General features: G+C 37.0%; 2 protein-coding genes across 3 annotated transcripts; both read left to right on the forward strand.

The window, feature by feature from the left end:
• The first annotated feature begins 113 nt into the window (after positions 1 to 113).
• On the forward strand, positions 114 to 8625 carry LOC127509883 (GTPase IMAP family member 8-like). Its single transcript, XM_051889099.1, has 7 exons — positions 114 to 212; positions 633 to 692; positions 890 to 1615; positions 2195 to 2233; positions 2343 to 2993; positions 5161 to 6536; positions 8140 to 8625. Exons 1-6 carry the CDS (start codon positions 203 to 205, stop codon positions 6393 to 6395), a joined length of 2721 nt encoding a protein of 906 aa, XP_051745059.1. The 5' UTR covers positions 114 to 202; the 3' UTR covers positions 6396 to 6536; positions 8140 to 8625.
• A 664-nt stretch (positions 8626 to 9289) lies between these two features.
• On the forward strand, positions 9290 to 18817 carry LOC127509882 (golgin subfamily A member 6-like protein 22). 2 transcript variants are annotated; one of them, XM_051889096.1, is made up of 7 exons: positions 9309 to 9338; positions 10136 to 10198; positions 11221 to 11265; positions 11807 to 11842; positions 12806 to 12847; positions 13954 to 14640; positions 15714 to 18817. In XM_051889096.1, exons 2-7 carry the CDS (start codon positions 10195 to 10197, stop codon positions 17654 to 17656), a joined length of 2757 nt encoding a protein of 918 aa, XP_051745056.1. In that variant the 5' UTR covers positions 9309 to 9338; positions 10136 to 10194; the 3' UTR covers positions 17657 to 18817. The 2 variants fall into 2 exon arrangements, with proteins under 2 accessions (XP_051745057.1, XP_051745056.1); XM_051889097.1 differs by having other exon boundaries at positions 9290 to 9338; positions 11221 to 11842; positions 15714 to 18812.
• The last annotated feature ends 1123 nt before the right edge of the window (positions 18818 to 19940 follow it).

The raw sequence follows: 19940 nt of genomic DNA on the forward strand, positions 1-19940 counted from the left end.
ATGGATGACAATCAGAGAATCATTTTTTGCTCGTTTATTGCTGTCTTTATCGAATTTGTTATTGAGCTCTTATGGAACTGCAGAATCTGTCCCTGTGCTTTATAGTGTCCACAGGAGGGCGCAGGCGAGTTTATAAAGAGCAGTTGAGCTCGTTTCATCGTCATGAGTTTTGCATTACAATCCTAACGGAGCTGCTGATATAATGGCAGACAGTGAGTGTGAGGTTTGACTTTAGCAAATCATATGTGTGTACTAACATGCTTCGTTAATTATCCATCGAAATTAACTCTTAACGACGAATCAGTAAAGCCTTATTCTGACAACTTGTTTACTGTTGTGCTGGCATGTGTTTATTTCGGTCGAACGTTTCATACAGTGAGAGAAATTTGTGTCAGTGATCACAAAAAGGTTAACTGACTTAGTTAAAAAACATTTTTTTCGTTTCTAATTTTAGGCATGTTGTTTTTTGTATTCTTTGTTGTCCCTATGCCATAACGCAAACTCAAAACTGGCCTTTTCTAATCTGAATTCACAGCATTTTACACTTTTACTTTGTCCAGTATTGTTATTTGTAAGAATAGTTTAATAATGATGTTTTCAGAGTTAATTGTAATGTAAGACTTTTGTTTCAGTGATTGTTGCTCACAGTCCTGGTCGCAACAGAACAAGGAGCATGGATCAGCCTCCTCGGCGTAAGTCTTAATAATCAGTTCTTGCTTTTCCCTGGGGACCAGATCTGTTACTCCCGTTTTTATGGCTCATTGAAACACATTTTGTCTCTTCAGAAGAGATGAATTCATCCTCAAATACAGCTACTGGTGGATTGTGTTCATTTTTGTTCAAAAACTCTGATATTGGATTAGGATCAAGCATGTATGTTGTGTTTCAGTGAGTGATCTGAGGATTGTTCTTCTGGGGAAGAGCGTGTCAGAAAATAGTCGAGTGGGAAACTTTCTGTTGGGACGAGCAGCGTTTGACAGTGAAGCTCCTCCAGATGTTGTAGAGAGAGTCGGAGGAAAACTGAAGGACAGACACGTGAGAGTCATCAACAGTCCTCAGCTGCTCCAGACACATCTGTCACTCCGTCACATCACACAGACAGTGAGAGAGTGTGTGAATCTGTCTGATCCAGGACCTCATGTCTTTATACTCGTACTGCAGCACAATGACTTCACTGAAGAAGACACATACAGAGTGAAAATTATTCTGAAAGAATTCAGCGAAGAGGCGATTAAACGCACCATAGTGATCACGACTGATGAAGAGACACACGACGCTAAAGGTGCTCCTGTGAAAGTTAATAAATTAATTCAACAGTTAAACACTGAATATGGAGGAGGACATCTGCATCTTGAACATGAAATAGAGAAATGGTGCTCTATAATGTTGCAACAAATACAGAAGATTCTCAGAGAAAACAGTGAAGAATTTCTCACATGTGAACTATATGATTACGCAGAAGGATCATCAGTGGATGAAGATTTGAACAGATCTTTTGCTTCTCTCAGAACAGAGGAGGAAGATTCTGATGCAGACGATGATGGAAAACACAGAGAAAGTCATACAGAGAAAAAGGAAGCAGGTTTTCGTCGCAATATACCACTAATTTCCTATTGTAAGTATTCCTACATTTGAAATAACATATTCAGCTATATTCTGACAATGGGTTATTCAATATTAGGGACTTTTTAACTTGGGTACATAGCAAAAAACAGTGCTTTTGTCATAGTATTGATAGTAGTATTGGCAGTTTTATGTCCCTTTACACACCTGACATCTGAGTGACAAAGAATAGACTACAGTATCTTTCGTACAGTGTATTGCAGGCCAAATCCAACCTGTCAATCTTTTTTTATATAGCCATTTGATTGATTTAGTTATTCCTGATAGATCAGAGCTATATTCAGAACTCACCAGTGGTTTCAGAAGCACCAAGTGATCATCACAGTTTAAAAATAACAAAGCAGGTCATGTAAACAAAACAACAGTTATAGTTTCAACCATGATGCTTAATTGTGTATTGTATCATCATAATATATTTATTGCAATGTGTATCATATGTTATACTAGACATATGCAGTGCAAATTTGAGTTTAAATGTTTAACTATGAATTGTAGGCTGTCCCATAAGTGAGACAGTGAAAAATGATATACATATATATATATTGATGTATTCACACATTTTATTTTACAGTTAGTAATCCAGACACCAGATCAGAGCATTCAGCAAAGAGTAAGTTTATAAATATAGTCAAGTTTTTTATACTAAATTAATATAATTAAAAAATCTATATCTGAAAATGTTGTAGTAACCTATTTTGTTGTTGTTGTTGATGTTTAAGGAAGTGTATGTGTGAGCAGAAAACTGTGTGTTGTGTTGTGTGGAAGTGATGCAAGACTGAAGGCCTCCATATCAAAACTTATAAGAGGAAAAAAGAAGTTTCTTCCCTCCTTACACCTGAAAGAGAAAGAGTGTGTGAGGAGAGATGTGGAGCTTCATGGACATCTGATCAGTCTGGTGAAGCTTCCAGCTCTCAGTCAGCTCTCAGAGGAGGAAGTGATGTGTCAGACTCTCCGCTGTGTGTCTCTCTGTGATCCTGGAGTTCATGTTTTCCTCTTCATTATTCCTGATGCTCCACTGACTGAGGAAGACAAAGCAGAAATAGAGGAGATCCAGAGGATATTCAGCTCAATATTCAACAAACACATCATGATGCTCATAATCCAAGAAAAGAGCTTGCTTAGTAAACTGATTAGCAGTAAAAGTAGTCCATATAATACTTCAGAGTCTCTTCAAACATTTGGAGGTCATTGTTTTGTTCTGGAGAACAGCTCACAGGTTCCAGCTCTACTGCAGGATGTAGAGAATATGGTACAGGAGAACAAAGGAAGTTTCTACACAACATTTATGTACCTTCAGGATCGAGTAGAACTGGAGAGAAACAAACACAGAGCTGAAATAGAGGAACTGAGAAAATCTATAACTCAATCAGGTATGAGTTCATGAAAGTGTGTTGATGTTTGTCATTAGCCGCTCTTCCACTGTCGGGGCCAGTGCGAGCCAGGGCTTTCAATGGGCCGGGCTGGGCTAATAGCCTCGGACCTGTAGTACCGAGCCCAAAACCATACTGCGTTTCCACCATCGAGCAAGAAGTTCCGCAGCGGCTCACTAAAACCCGCCTGTTTTCAAACACTCACAGCTGTCTGAACAAGAGTTTTGAGCTAAAATGATTTTAAAAGACTGTAATGCTGATGTTAGCTGGTTAGGTATGAAATCATCCGTGGCGCTGCCGTCTCCTGACTCAGATAAACTCTGCGTTTATTAGTAACCACTCCCTCAAGCCCAAGCTGGCCTGTTTTGGACAAAGGAAACCCTGGCCGTTGGCCCCGATGAGGCCCGATCAAGAGCCGGAAGTGACATTGGAAACGCGATTGGCACGCACTAGCACCCCCGCTTTTGGCCCGACAGTGGAAACGTGGCTATTATGTGTTCAAATCCTCCTCAGAAGTGTGTATTCATGAGTTGGGAAGTCATAATTATAATGCCAGGTGAATTCAAGTCACTTTGATCGAAGCAAAATATTGATGTACCATTTCTACCAAAAATTCAGCAAGATTTTTTTTTTATTTTTATTTTTTTTTAACAAAATGATGAATAAATGTGCAGTGGGTGTGTTTTTACTAACGTAACCTCGGTTCCCTGAGATAACTGGAATGACTATTAAGTCTGTCTTTAGCTGTCGCTATGTGGAAACTCCTTTCATCCGAGACTGCTGAAGCCTGATTGAATCACGTATGTGCGCTGCACAAACCTATGGCACTTCAGACCGCCAAAATGGGCGGGGCTGAGAATGCTAATTTCTCAGTCGTTCAAATTCCGGACTGCCCACGAGTCAGAGAAGACAGACCACTTAAGGGCACTGAGACGTCTAGTAGACGGGGCTCTAGCCTCTGAGATAGTGTTCAAGACCCCCAAATCTCAAGAATGGTCAGCGAATGAGGGGCTATCTGGATATGAAAGTAAGCGTCTTTCAGATACAGCTACAAAAACCAATCCCCTGGACAAACTTGCGAGAGGATTTGTATCAATGTTAATGTTTCAATGTCAATCTTGTTTCAATGTCAATCCTGAACAGCCACTTCATCAAGGCACGATTCAGATGTATAAGATCGAGAATGGACCTGAGGCCACCATTGTTTTTTGGAACAAGGAAGTAGCAGCTGGCAAGTCTTCTCTACGGCCCCCTTTGCCAGTAAGCTCTCTACTTAAGAGGACATGTGCATCATTGCCTCATACCGAATTCTGGACCACACCCTTGAATTACGAGGTCTGCGGGCGAATTGAAGTGCGTAACCTTGTTTGATTGTGTTCATAACTCAGCTTAAAACACCGGGGATGGCTTCCCAAGCCTGAGCCCAGGTAGCGAGGGGCTGAAGCATCTAATCCGCTGCAAGCGTGCATCAGTGGCGAGTAGGAGGCTTCTTACTTTGTCATCTTTGGAGTCCAGCGAGGAGAAGATCTTGTGCTGAAGGAGAAAGATTCTGAGAAAATGGCATTCTCAACCTACTTGTATAGATGGGTAACCCCGCCCGTATTGGTGGGCTGAAGCACCATAAGTTTGTGGATTAAAGAAAGTTCAGAATTTCCCACTTGTAATTACGACTTTGTGGTGATGTAAATGTGCATTCAACTCTTTCCAACATGACTTGAATGCACCATAACATTGCAATTTTAGATTAGTGTTTGTGACACTAAAATAGTATTGTGTTTCAATGTACGTCTCACTGGATTTTTTTTTTATTTGCAAAAAAAAAAAAAACCTATACATACAATTTGCGTTGCAGTAAAACACCAAAAACGTTAATTCATTTTCATACAAATTATGGTTACAGGGACAGATTATCGACAAAAAAAAGGGAAAAAAAGACTTTCTTTTCGCACTGTCCCTTGCATTTCTTTTCTAATGACCTCAAACACTTTTACCATAGTGCATGACTTGCATTACACACACAGTGCAATACACATACACAGCACTGGTGATGTCGAGCTCAAAGTGTTGTGGAAACTATGGTGTGTTTGCTTCAGCAAATGTGATTTGTTTTTGGTTTTGTTTTGTGTGTGTTTCACTTTAATAACTGTTTTTCTCTTGCTATTTACAGGTTTAACACACAGTGATGTTGGTGTGAGGGTTGTTTTGCTGGGAAAGACGGGTGTTGGAAAAAGTGCAACAGGAAACACCATACTGAGAAAAACAGCTTTTAAATCAAAACTGACTTCACGCTCAGTGACCAGAGAGTGTCAGAAAGAAACATCTGAGTTCAACAGAAGACAGATAACTGTGATCGACACTCCAGGACTGTTTGATACTGGAGTTGATAATGTTGAGATCAGGAAGGAGATTGTGAAGTGTATCTCAATGGCGGCACCTGGACCACATGTGTTTCTGCTGGTGCTTCAACTGGGACGATTCACTCAAGAGGAGAAAGATGCAGTGAAGATGATCCAGGACACTTTTGGAGACAAATCCAGAATGTACACCATAGTACTGTTCACCAGAGGAGATGAACTTAGAGGAGCAAGTGTTGAAAATTTTATTGAAGATGATGATATTTTAAGGAACGTTGTCCAACAGTGTGGAAAGAGATACCATGTGTTCAACAACACGGACACTAAAGATCAAAAACAGGTTTCTGAGCTGCTGGATAAGATTGACTGTATGGTGGCAGTAAATGGAGGGAGTTTCTACACCAATGAGATGTTCCAGCTGGTGGAGAAGAACATCAAAGAAGAACAAGAGAAAATACTGAAAGAGAAAGAAGAGGAGATCAAGAGAAAAGAAGAAGAGCTGAAAACAAAATATGAAGCTGAAATAGAACAAATGAAGAAAGAAAGCGAGAGAGAAAGACAAGAGATGCAGAATGAACTGAGAAAAAGTGAAGAGGAATTCAAAAAGAAAGAAGAGGAAATCAAGAAAGAAAAGGATGAAAACCTACAAAAAGAGCTGCAGAGAAAACTGGAGGAGCAGCAGAAACTGTTTGAAGAAGAGACTAAAAGAAAAGAGAAAGCTTTAGGAGAACAACAACAGAACTTCATAAAATACCTGGAAGAAAAACATGAGAAAGAAAAACAAAAACTCAAGGAGAAAATTCAACGTGAAACTAGAGAACAAGCAGAGCATGAATATCTTGTTAAACTTGAGAGAGAAGTAGCTAATTCTTTGAAAGAAGCTGAAGAAAAACTACCATGTAATGCAAGACGAGCTCGTGACTGGAGTCGGTATGGAGGTTTTTTAGGAGCAGCGGCTGGAAGTGTTGTTGGTTCTTATGAAGACATTGTGTGTTGGATTATCAGCTTACGTTCTAAATGTCAAGATAAAATTGAAACTGAAGGGTGAGTTCAGGTAAATTTGGAGAAATCATCTAGACCACATACTAAAATATCTGTGCACATAATGCTTAATTTTTCCAAAACCATTCTTTTTGTATTGTGATGGTTTTGAGTGATATTTGTGTAACTCACTTCATCTCACATACAGGTGCTGGTCATATAATTAGAATATCATCAAAAAGTTGATTTATTTCACTAATTCCATTCAAAAAGTGAAACTTGTATATTATATTCATTCATTACACACAGACTGATATATTTCTTTTAATTTTGATGATTATAACTGACAACTAAGGAAAATCCCAAATTCAGTATCTCAGAAAATTAGAATATTGTGAAAAGGTTCAATATTGAAGACACCTGGTGCCACACTCTAATCAGCTAATTAACTCAAAACACCTGCAAAGGCCTTTAAATGGTCTCTCAGTCTAGTTCTGTAGGCTACACAATCATGGGGAAGACTGCTGACTTGACAGTTGTCCAAAAGACGGCCATTGACACCTTGCACAAGGAGGGCAAGACACAAAAGGTCATTGCAAAAGAGGCTGGCTATTCACAGAGCTCTGTGTCCAAGCACATTAATAGAGAGGCGAAGGGAAGGAAAAGATGTGGTAGAAAAAAGTGTACAAGCAATAGGGATAACCGCACCCTGGAGAGGATTGTGAAACAAAACCCATTCAAAAATATGGGGGAGATTCACAAAGAGTGGACTGCAGCTGGAGTCAGTGCTTCAAGAACCACTACGCACAGACGTATGCAAGACATGGGTTTCAGCTGTCGCATTCCTTGTGTCAAGCCACTCTTGAACAACAGACAGCGTCAGAAGCGTCTCGCCTGGGCTAAAGACAAAAAGGACTGGACTGCTGCTGAGTGGTCCAAAGTTATGTTCTCTGATGAAAGTAAATTTTGCATTTCCTTTGGAAATCAGGGTCCCAGAGTCTGGAGGAAGAGAGGAGAGGCACACAATCCACGTTGCTTGAGGTCCAGTGTAAAGTTTCCACAGTCAGTGATGGTTTGGGGTGCCATGTCATCTGCTGGTGTTGGTCCACTGTGTTTTCTGAGGTCCAAGGTCAACGCAGCCGTAATCCAGGAAGTTTTAGAGCACTTCATGCTTCCTGCTGCTGACCAACTTTATGGAGATGCAGATTTCATTTTCCAACAGGACTTGGCACCTGCACACAGTGCCAAAGCTACCAGTACCTGGTTTAAGGACCATGGTATCCCTGTTCTTAATTGGCCAGCAAACTCGCCTGACCTTAACCCCATAGAAAATCTATGGAGTATTGTGAAGAGGAAGATGCGATATGCCAGACCCAACAATGCAGAAGAGCTGAAGGCCACTATCAGAGCAACCTGGGCTCTTATAACACCTGAGCAGTGCCACAGACTGATCGACTCCATGCCACGCCGCATTGCTGCAGTAATTCAGGCAAAAGGAGCCCCAACTAAGTATTGAGTGCTGTACATGCTCATACTTTTCATGTTCATACTTTTCAGTTGGCCAAGATTTCTAAAAATCCTTTCTTTGTATTGGTCTTAAGTAATATTCTAATTTTCTGAGATACTGAATTTGGGATTTTCCTTAGTTGTCAGTTATAATCATCAAAATTTAAAGAAATAAATATATTTGAAATATATCAGTCTGTGTGTAATGAATGAATATAATATACAAGTTTCACTTTTTGAATGGAATTAGTGAAATAAATCAACTTTTTGATGATATTCTAATTATATGACCAGCACCTGTACAGTATTGACTTTGTTTGCTTGCTTGATATAGCTCTTTGGTTTTCATGTTATTGGACTTTGCACACTGGATTGTGGATTACTCTCACTTTTCTCTTTCAAATGAACTTGCGCATGGATCATAACTCTTTGAGTTCAGCAGTTGTGTTGCAGAAGACTTCAAGAAATCCAGTAGAACTTCAAACACTTAGAACCACAGTAGCATTTCAGTATCACAGCAGTAAATCACTTCATATTTCTTTTCCGAGTCCAACAACAGGATTGGCTATTTGTGTTTCATGATTTGGAACAATATCACCCATTAGAACATGCAGAAACTAAGAAATTTATTTTTCGATTAATAGACTTTATTTTGTTAAGGAAAAAAAAGACTGAAAAAGTGTAAAGAATTAAAAAATATTTTGAATGTTCTATCTCCGATTTGTGAAATGTTCACCTGTTTGGCAAATGTTTGTCATGTACTGACAATAAAGAGTTGTTTAAAACCACAATTAATGGTCTGGTTTTTGAACTTTCATTCAGGAGTAAAAATCGTTAAACTTGAAAGAAATAAAGATTTGGCATTTATCGTGATAATTATCGGTATCGATTGATATGAAAAATTTGGTGATAAATTTTTTTGGCCATATCGCCGAGCCCTACTACGAATATTGTCAGCTCTGTTTATGCTCGTCAATTGTAAGCTGCTTTGGTTAAACGCACCTGCCAGAAGCATAAATGTAAATGTAGTTAATGCCATGCTTTACTGTTTACAATAAAGAAATGCATTCCAAATTCAGCAAATATAAATTTGGTTTACAGCATTTTATACAGAATTTTAGTATAAATATATTTTTTTCAACAAACTGGTTTGTCCTTTTTTTAACATAGTAAATAATCTAATATAATGCCATCTTTATTGTAAATCATTTTACCATATCTTACCTATTGTTTTTACAAGATTGCTAATTAGATTTTGTAAAAAGCTGTTGTTTATTTTTATTTATTTATTTATTTTTTTCGCATTTGCATTTGCATTTGCACTTGATGTATACTAATATATTTCCATTTCTTTGGTGAACTGAAAAATATGTAGATATGAGTCTAAAGTCTTTACAGGAGAATGCAAATGAGTCACATGGACGTTTTATTGGCATGTCAATCAAATTTGACCTTTGGTTTTGAGAACTTCAAGGGGTTGGTGATATAATGGCGCACATTGCAGGTAAGATTTAAGTTTAATCCATAAAATGTGTTAACCAGATTCATGTACTAGCATGTTTTTTCATGATCCATCATAATTTAATACTTTATTAGATAATGAGGTTTTATAATATTGAGGCTTTTAAAGTGTTTTGCATTATATGGGCTTGTTTGAATGGGCATTTCAAAAGCAAAACTCTTTTTCAACACAAATTAAACTTGGAGATAAATATTGTAAAAAGCATAGGTTTGTCTTTGTCTGTCGACAGACTGTCGGTCAGTGTTTCCTTGTTGTATCTGTGTATGCTGTACAGTTTACATTTATTAGTGGTTATATTAGTGTTGGTTTGTTCCCTCCTTTTTTTTAGAATTTTTTTTCTTGGACTAATTATATTGGCCGAATAGGCTTCTGTTAGTAGCTTTCCCAAAAAAATTATGATGAACTGCTGTTCACGTATTTTGCAAAGCAAAAGTCTGTGAGTGAAGTCAAAGTCCCTTTCAGGGCAAGTCAGTTCACTCAGGAACACCCAATACAGCTCCTATCCTAAACTGAATGGGGAAATACAAAAATGTCAAAATCTACTGCCAAACTCACATTTCAGTAACATTTAAAATCAGCACAACATTCTGACATGAATCGTGTCTGTTATTATGAATGCGGCTACTTTTCATATTGCAGTAACCTATGTGTGTTCTCAATATGACTAATCTGCATACAGTATTGCAGTATAAAGTGAAACACAATATAATGATATAAACTGTTAGCAATACAGCGGAACAGAGTGTTCTCGCTCATGAATCTTTTTCTTTCGATTTCAGGTATGGTGTTCTGATGATTTGTTCTACCAGCAGTGGGTGGCGAAGAAATAACACCCAGGATGGGTAAGAAGATCAGTTTATAATGTATAGAACGTTATATAATCTTGCTATTTCGCTAGTCTAATAAATCACTGCTTTTTAAAGTGTGAAAAAGTCTTAGGCACGTTACTATTTTCACTTTAAAAAGCCAGTTATAAGCCATCTTTTGCTGTAGTGTGTCAGTAGGAAATATCAGTTTACATTACCAAACATTCCTTTTATCATTAATTGTACCATGTGAGATTTTTGTTATGCACAAGGAATTGGACAGCAGCCGGTATGATCTGATCTCACCATCATTGAGTTTGTCTGTGATTACATGAAGAAACAGAAAAAACTGAGACTGTGGCAACGTCTCTAAGACACTTGAAGAAACCTTCCTGCAAATCTACTTGAAAAACGATGTGCAAGTGTATGTAGGACAAAAGCTGTTTTAAACGCAATGGTCACACCAAATACTGATTAGATTTAGTTAATAGAAGTTAATTTATAAATAAAATCTATTTATGATATTATTTTTGAAATCATCCTCACTTTACAGCACTTTTACACAAGTGCCTAAAACTTTTCACAGTATTGTAGCCTTGCAGGTCGGTTTCTTCAGATGTCTTGGAGACGTTGACAGTTCTTCTGGATTTAGTCTTTTTCTGTTTCTTTATGTACTCACAGACAGACTCGATGATGAAGAGATCAGATCATACCGGCTGCTGTCAGACTCCTTGTGCATACAGAAATTAGTGGCAAAATGAATGTTTGGACATGTAAACTGATAATTTTTACTGACACACTGCAGCAAAAGATATAAATAACTGGCTTAGACTAACTGGCATGCCTAAGACTTTTGTACAGTACTATATGTTTAAACTTTATTGCAACAAAATGTATCAGGAAGTAAAACATGCATGGGCCTTGAACGTATCCTAAATATCTTGCTGTATTTTCTCAAAGTGCTTGTAATGTAACAAAATTTAGAGAAGATTTGTCACCTCGTGCTGTGTGTTCGGTATTTTGGATGCTTATTTTATGTTGTGTTTGGTTTTGTCTAGACCCGATCGTACAGCAGAATGCAGAAAGGAGAGGAAGAGAGTTACGTAAGTGTCAAATCATGAAAATAATCATGAATTTGAAATTGTAGGTGAGGTTATCAAGAATGATGACGAATTATAGTACAACGTTACTTTCGAAGAAAGTAATTTTGAATTGAGTGAACTTATTTACAACGATCTTATCTGTTTATAGGCTAATCGAATAACACTTCTATATGTTATAACATATTGTGGCACTGACGCTGTTTTCTGTCCATTATAAATGTGTTTACTGTTTATTTACCTGCTGTTGGGGGGAGGTGTCCTCCTTAGTTAGGGTGAGGAGTACGGTGCCGAAGGGAGAGTTGGAGAGAAAAGGGAACGAAGAGTTGCAGTGAGCTGTTCAGGAAAATATAGACTCCTTTAGCTTTTGTTGTTTTGAAGGAGTTTCCTGTATTTCTTCTGGAAAATAACACAACCCAACAATATAGAAGTGTTGTTTGATGATAAAAAGAAAAGTACTCTTTCATTATATTAAATCCAACCAGTCATGATCATATTGATGTTAACTGGGATATTTGATGCAATGAGCGTTTATTTCCCCCAGAGAGACAGCGAAGTACAAGTGCTGAACGTCCTAACAGTAAGTTAATTCTACCTTTTTTTTCTCTACCTGCACAAAACAAAAACAGCAGAAGGACTGAATGAAAATGCAAATTCACTCTCTGACAGTAGGTGGTACTTATGGAAGAGCAGCGGTTTCTAGGGCAGCATGATATATTGTTTTAGCATCAATATCGCAGTGTGTGTATCCGTGATAGTCAGATCGCAGGATGTGCGAAGTATAGGGATCATAGTTGATCCGTGATCCGTACGGGCCAGCTGCCTCCTGGTTCAGAATGCATGTGATTTGCAGATTAATTGCAAAGTTTAACCATTATAGACTGAAAGTTTTAAAATGTTTTTAAATCCTGTCAGTTTAAACAACAAGTGCAAGAAGACAGTAATTTGCGTACTGTTTTCTGTGCGCGCAACAGAGCCACGCAGACAGCATGTGAACACCGAATTCAGTTCTCTTTCGCTTTGTTTTGAGCTTGAACTGACGTGTGCACACTAAATTAAGTTAAAATGCCTGTCTTGATGAATATCCTCATAAACACAGTCGGTTGTGTTTTGTAAAAAATTAAGAAAAAGGATGCGTATCATTATACTGAATCCGTGCATTCGTCTTAAAGTGACAGCAGCCTAATATACCAGCAGCTGTTTGTGTCACCAATGTTAATCAAACAACAAAAGAGAAAATCACTTTTGCAGCTTTAACAATGATAAATTGTATTAATTATTTTATTATAATAATTAGATTTAACATGTACAGTAAAGACAGTGTTATTTAAAATTTAATTATTCAATTTATGTACCTGAATACAGTTAGATTTACCTGAAAATCATAGAGCGCTGCTTAGTTTATTTGTATCGTTGTTCCGTTTTATCTATGCTTGAAATTTGTTTATTATTTTCTATGCAGATGCACTATACCCTATAGAATCCTAAAATGTTAATTACATTTGATACAAGCTTTTTTTTTTTTTTTTTTTTTTTTTTTCAGAGAGACAGCGACAGCGAAGTATAAGTGTTGAACGTCCTAAATGTAAGTTAATTCTACTAATTTTGCAGATGTAATATAATTGTTTTTATACAGTATCTGGTGAAAGGTTTTTGGTGATGTTTTTACACTACTCTGCTAGTATATATAATAATTTAATATGAAATCAAATTTCAAACAACTTTTATTTATTTTATTTATGTTTTTTTTTTTTTTTTTTACAGTTACATTGTTACAATGTTTTTTACATTGTTACAATTACATTACAATGTTTGGGGTTTAAAACAACACAATGCAGTATCCAAAGATATAATAAACTATCCAAAGATACAATACTCAAATGTAATGTCGCAAAGAATGGCGGCCCTGCAGTGGCCCAGATCTGGATTAAAGACAAGGGCCACACATGGGCCATAACTGGCCCGTGTCTCAGCCAATTACTAACCCATAACTGGCCCTGCACTGGGCCTGAATAGGTTTTAGTGTTGGTACTAATTCTCAGCCAAGCACCTGCTGACCACCCAGACCTCACAACTCTGAAATCTGAACATTTAAACAGCTACATTCTTGCCAGTAAAACACTTAAAACTACATTCTGTGACACAACAATAGTAGTATTTTGGGAATTAGTGTTCTCCTTCACCAGTGTCGCTCACTGGGAGAAATGCTGCCTGTCTAGAACGTGCAGACACAATCAGAGTGATATGATGATGAACAGAATGATGAACAGTCAGAGTTTTTGTTTAAAGAAGTGCAGGGTCTGCAATAATGTGGAAAAAAAAAATCATTATTGTCCATTATTTCTCTTGATTGACTGATTTTCAGTGGTGACTAATTTAAACACCTCTGATTGGCCACTGCAATCAAAAGCTCAACAGAAATGTTTTTGATTTGTTGCAAGTCTCAATGCTGCAGAAACCCATTAAAATAAATTTGATGAAACTTGAGCAGATCTAAATGTAATGCCACAGTTGACATTTTTCATTCATTTTCACATTTCACTTAAATAACCAATTCCAATTGCGCAGGGGCAATTTTTGCCCCCTTAACTTGAATTTTTATAAATAGGTGGCATGTTTGCCCCAAACCCCCATTAATTTCTGACCCTGGTGTACAGTAACAAAGCTTGAGTTTCTTAATATGTTTTTCAGTGTCACTGAATGTCTCTGGAAAACAAAAGCTGAACCTGGTGCTGTGTGGAAGTGATGGATCACTTACAGTCTCTGTGTCCAAACTTTTACGAGGGAAACCGATAAATCCTTCACATCAGAGAGTGAACAGTGGAGAGTGTGTGAAGAGAGAGGGGATGATAGATGGACGTCTGATCAGTCTGGTGGAGCTTCCAGCTCTCAGTCGGCTCTCAGAAGAGGAAGTGATGTGTCAGACTCTCCGCTGTGTGTCTCTCTGTGATCCTGGAGTTCATGTTTTCCTCCTCATTGTTCCTGTTGGTCCTCTGTTGGATAAAGACAAAGCAGAAATGGAGAACATCCAGAATATATTTTACTCCAGAGAACATTTCATAGTGCTTTTTACATCAGAGATCACTGTTGACAGAGCAGTGACTGAGTTTGTCAAATCCAGCCCAGAATTTCAGAGGTTAATCAGTCTCTGTGGAGGTCAGTACAGAGTGATGGGGTTAAATGAACCTGAAAACTCAAGACAGATCCCAGAACTAATGGATTATATAGAGAACATGAAGACTGAACCCTATTCACTTCAGATGTATGTGAAAGCTCAAGAGAACAGAGTCAGACGTGAAACAGAGGAGAAATATAAAGAAGAGCTGAAGAGAATGGAGGATGAAATCAAAGAGTTAAAGCAGAACATTCATTTAGAAGGTTAGTGCAGTTTTTGTTTGTTTTAATATTTGCTTATGCATATTTAAAAGAATGTACAGTCTTTTCCTTTACAATATTCCAGCAATCATGTTGTGTGCTTTGGGCTTGTTCACAATCATGTCAGCTGCTTCTGAACCAAATTCTGTGTTAATATCCCAAAGCAATCAAAAGTTTGGCATTTGCAACCATTGTGACCTTTTTATCAAAAGCCCAAAAACAAAAACAAAACCTCTCGAAGTGATCTGAGCAATTTACTGAACTACTTACATGCATAAATGCCACAATAAAGCATAAACATATTTATAATTAGAAGAATAAGTAACAAATAATCCTGGTTGAGTGATGATCTTCCAGTGTTGTTTCAGCTGTGGCTCCTATTTTTTGATGCATGGTAAATCAAGACCTATCAATCAGGCTGATCAAATCAATCCAAGTTTAAACAGTGTCCGATTAGTCTGGACACATCACCCCTACGTACCACACTCGAGATCCAGTTTCCATCGTTTGACCTTTCAAATAACATTGAAAAATGATTCATGATTGCGATTGGATCACAGAAGTCCTTTAGCTTTAGCCAAAAAGCAAGTCTTGTCTCTCCATGAGGATTTTCTCAAGATCTACGCATCATGTTGTGTTGGGCTTGCTTCAATTGAGGAAATCTTGTCTAAAAATGACGTGCGATTTACTATGGTTTACCAAAATTTCTCCAAGTTACAAAGCAAAACCTGATGCAAAATCCTCATCTGTATGCTGTTTATGTGTGTTGGCAGCGACCTTTCATACAAATACTTTTGTATTCGATGACAAAAGACTATCAGTTATTTATGATGTTTTCACAGATCACATTTCAAGCAAAGCAGTCATTTTATTCACGCTACAAAAACAGTACACCTCAAATATTTTAGCAAATTTAAAAGCACTTGTTAAGTTGATCATATTCCTTATATTCACTCTAATGCCAAGTTTCTAAACTTTAAAATTACACCAATTTTGGAATTATGGAATGAAATATGGAATGAACAACACCAAAAAATAGACCTGAATGTTATTAATACATACATACATTATTTCAGGTGCTGAATGTTCAGATTATCTGAAGTTTTTGAGGATTGTGCTGATCGGAAGAACAGGAAATGGAAAGAGTGCGACAGGAAACACTATTCTGGGAAGAAATGAGTTTGTGAGTCAACCAAGCATGGATTCAGTGACGACTGTTTGTGAGAAGGGAGTTGGTGAAGTTGATGGTCGATCAGTAGCTGTTGTTGATACTCCAGGACTGTTTGACACGACAATGACAAATGATGAAATGGTGGAAGAAATAGTGAAATGTGTTTCACTGTCGTCACCTGGACCTCATGTGTTTGTCATTGTGTTGAGTGTGGGAAGATTCATCCAGGTGGAAGCAGACACTTTGGATTTGATAAAGAAGATATTTGGACATAAAGCTGCTCAGTTCAGCATCGTTCTGTTCACTAGAGGAGACGAGCTTGGGAATGAGTCTATAGAAGATTATGTGAAGAGAGGAAACAATGCAGACCTGAAGAAACTGATCAGAGATTGTGGAAACAGATTCCTGGCTTTTAATAACAGAGAAAATCAAGACAGAACTCAAGTGATTCAACTGTTAAACATGATAGAAGAGCTGAAAAATAATAATGAGGGTCGATACTTCACTAACAGAATGTTTGAGGAGGCAGAGATGTCCATTAAAAAGAGAATGGAGGAAATACTGAAAGAGAGAGAAAGAGAAATTCAGACTCAGAAAGAAGAATTACAAGCCAAATATGAGAGAGAAATGAAAGACATGATGAAGACACTCGAGGAAGAGAAACAAAGAGCAGATGAGGAGAGAAAGAAAATGCTGAATCAACTGAGAGAAAAAGAGGAAAATCTCAGAAAAGAGTTTGAAGAGAAAGAGAAAACAGAACAGAAGATTCGAGAGATTGAAAACCAGAAACAATCAGAAGAGGAAAAACAGCAAAGAGCTGAATATCATCAGAAAATAGAAGAAATGAAGAGAGAGATTGAAAATCTGAGATTACAGTATGAAAAACAGCAAAAAGAAAGAGAAGAAGAAGATAGAAAGAGAGAAGAGAAATACAGACAAGATCAAGAAAAGATGAAAAATGAACAAGAGCGTATTATTGCAGAATTACAGAAAAAACAGGAAAAAGATATAAAAAAGAGAGATGTAGAGGAAAGAAAGAGGATCAAACAAGACGAGAGAGAAAGACGAAGATGGGAAAGAAAAATAAAAGATGCTGAAAATGACAAAAAAGAAATTCAAGAGGAAATTAAACGACAGCAGAGAGAATGGGAGGATGAAAAGAAACAACAGATGAGTGATCGAGAGGAAGAAGAAAGAAAGAGAAAAGAGAAACACGAAGAACAACTGAGAGAAAAACAAGAAGAACTGGAGAAAATGAAAAAGAGATTTGAAAAAGAGAGAGAAGAAAAAAGACAGAAGATAGAGGAGGAGAGACAGAAACAGAGAAGAGAGAAAGAAGAAAAAGAGAGAGAATATGAAGAAAAGAAAACTGAAATGGAAAGATATTATGAACAACTGGAACAAGAGAGAAAAGAGGAGTGGGAGAGAAGAAAACGAGAAGATGAGGAGAGACGAGAAGAAGAGAGAAAGAGATCGGTGAGAATGATTGAAGATCTGAAACGAGAGCAAGAAGAAATGAAGAAAAGAGAAGAAGAGGATAAGAAGAGAAAAGAACAAGAAGAGAAAGAGAGAGTAATGAAACCGAAACATGAAGGGAAAATAAAACTCATGAAGAAGAAACATGAAGATGAAGCCAGAAAACAAGCAGAAGAATTTAATGATTTCAGAGAGAAAAAAGAGCAGCACATTCAGGAGCTTCAACAGATGCTGGATGAACGTCAGAGACAACATGAACTAATGGAAAAACAATATCAAGATCTGCAGGTTCAGAAAGGAGAAGAAATAAAAGAACTACTACAAGAAGTTGAAAAACTGAAAAATAAACCAGGCAAATGTGTCATTTTGTGATATTTCTGCAAAATAATATTAATGCTTCTTTTTTATTATTATAGTTACCTACAATTTTTAGGGGTCAGCAGTGTTACAAACCTGGTCTAAGTTCAGGGAGTAACAAGAAAGAAAGAAGCCTGTAACAATTTTTTTTTTTTTTTTCCTTGATTTTATTTTCACCCATCACACCACTCAAATTAGAAGCAGTCTGTTCAGGATTGGGCAAGGATGAAAAAAAAAAAAAAAAAAAAAAGGGTTCGGTTTATACCCTATGTGCATATCTGCAATGTATTGAGGTCCTAGGCCATTGAGTTATTTATAAACAAGTAACAGTACTTTAAAATCAATTATAAATGTAACTGGAAGCCAGTGCAAGGACCTGAGGTCTGGTGTGATATGTTCATATTTTCTGCTGTTCTGTATGAGCTGTCTGTTCAGGATTTGGCAAGGATAAACAAAACAAAAGATGCCACTGACTAAACGCACAATCACCAAATAACTTAAGTGAAAAGTAAAATAAAATAAATAATAATAATAATTATTATTATTTATAGTGGACTTCCCTCTGGCTTGATGTCTGGAACAGAACAGAATGCAGTTATATTTGCACAATTTACAGTAAAATCAAATCAATACAAGGGAAAGAAAGAAATAAGCATACAAGAACTGTATAAAAGAAATTGCTCTACACCAGAAAATAAGAACACTTTCTTTCTTTCAAGCACTGAAAGAAAGAGAAATAAGAACACAAACTACAACTTTCAGCCACAGCCTTAGATGAAATCAAATGAAGATAAAAGACATTAAATCTCTCAAGATCTGATTAAACAAACAGCATTACCAGCTTCACTTATTACTAACCACATTTACTTTTTTTCTGTCAGACATCCAGAGTTCTTTTTGAGAATTAACAGAGGTTTAGAAGTTGATGATTTTTTGAAAATGTTTTTAAGTCACCTTCATGGTGATCATTGTTTTGCTTTAGTTGGGCTCTTGACCCTCGACTTTTGTTAATGTTGTGTTCTTTTGTGCATATTGGCCAGTAGGTGGTGGTGGTAGTTTGTGCTATGTGTAACTTTAAGAACAAGAAGTAAGAGAGTTATAACCATTCCACCCAGTGCTGCATGTTCTGTACTGTTATGCTACTTCCTTTTGTTAATTAAAGATTTCGTTATTTTTGAATGCCTCTTTTCTTCTTACCAAGTACATAATTCGTTTATTTCTCATTCAGCAGGTGTTTTTAGAGAACATTTCTGCATTGATAAAGAAATTGACATAAATGCAGCTCAACATGAGATGCGTTAATACAAAAATAATAAATTCATCTCATAATAATTATGACATAACACTGAAGAAATCTCTTTGACATCTTTAAAAACTGCTATACCTTGTGTAAAAATTGAGACTCACTTAGACATCAACATTCATCATTCAGACCTCAACAATGCTGACAATCAAAAAACATTCAAACATAAATAGTAAAAGAATTCAGCCACATAATTTATTTATGCCGCAATGCATGCTGGGAGCTGTGGATAACTTTTGTATGCTGGCATGAAGCATGTCACCATTGTTGAGTTTCATATGCTGATTGTATAAGTAGCTCTGTAGTTATTAACTTCCTTCTCAAAACATATTTTCATTTTTCAGAAAACCTGACTTCAAAAACATGGTCACATAGTCATTAGCACAAAATTTATATAAATTAATAAAAAACACACTTCAGATCAGTGATTAGACTTCTGATGTGATCAGTAAACCAGACAACTTCCTTGCTTTCTTCTGACACAGTGAACATATTAAAACAACAGCCAGAGAGAAAAAAAAGAAAAATATAGCTGCAAGTAGCGATGACGGGCCCAAGCCCTGGCGCCACTGCCACCCCGGTGACTTAAGGAAAAATGTGCATGGTGGGCAACATACAATCTTAATTTAAATCAAACAATGATTTTACACGATATGAGACACCTCCTGTTTACCTTTTTTTGTCATTACTTTAACCCCTCACCATGGCAACACTGTTCAAGATATCCTATAATCGTTCACAATTTAGCATCTTCAGTGTCTTCTTCTGTTTCATGTTGACTGAGTTTGGTGCCATTTGCATGAATCTCCTACAAGGAGTACTTAAAATCTCAGAGCTTGATTATTCAAAAAATCCACATTCAAACCAAAATATCTGACTTCCTGTTGGTCGGAGTGAATGACTGTAAATTAGAAAGTCATCCGGCTTGACGAGAGCAATATATGTACCGAGCTTGGTGACTGTAGGTAAGACTAATCCCCCAGCTTTTGTCAAAAG

The sequence above is a fragment of the Ctenopharyngodon idella genome, chromosome 3 (genome assembly GCF_019924925.1).
Source record: "Ctenopharyngodon idella isolate HZGC_01 chromosome 3, HZGC01, whole genome shotgun sequence".
Classification (NCBI taxonomy): Eukaryota; Metazoa; Chordata; class Actinopteri; order Cypriniformes; family Xenocyprididae; genus Ctenopharyngodon; species Ctenopharyngodon idella.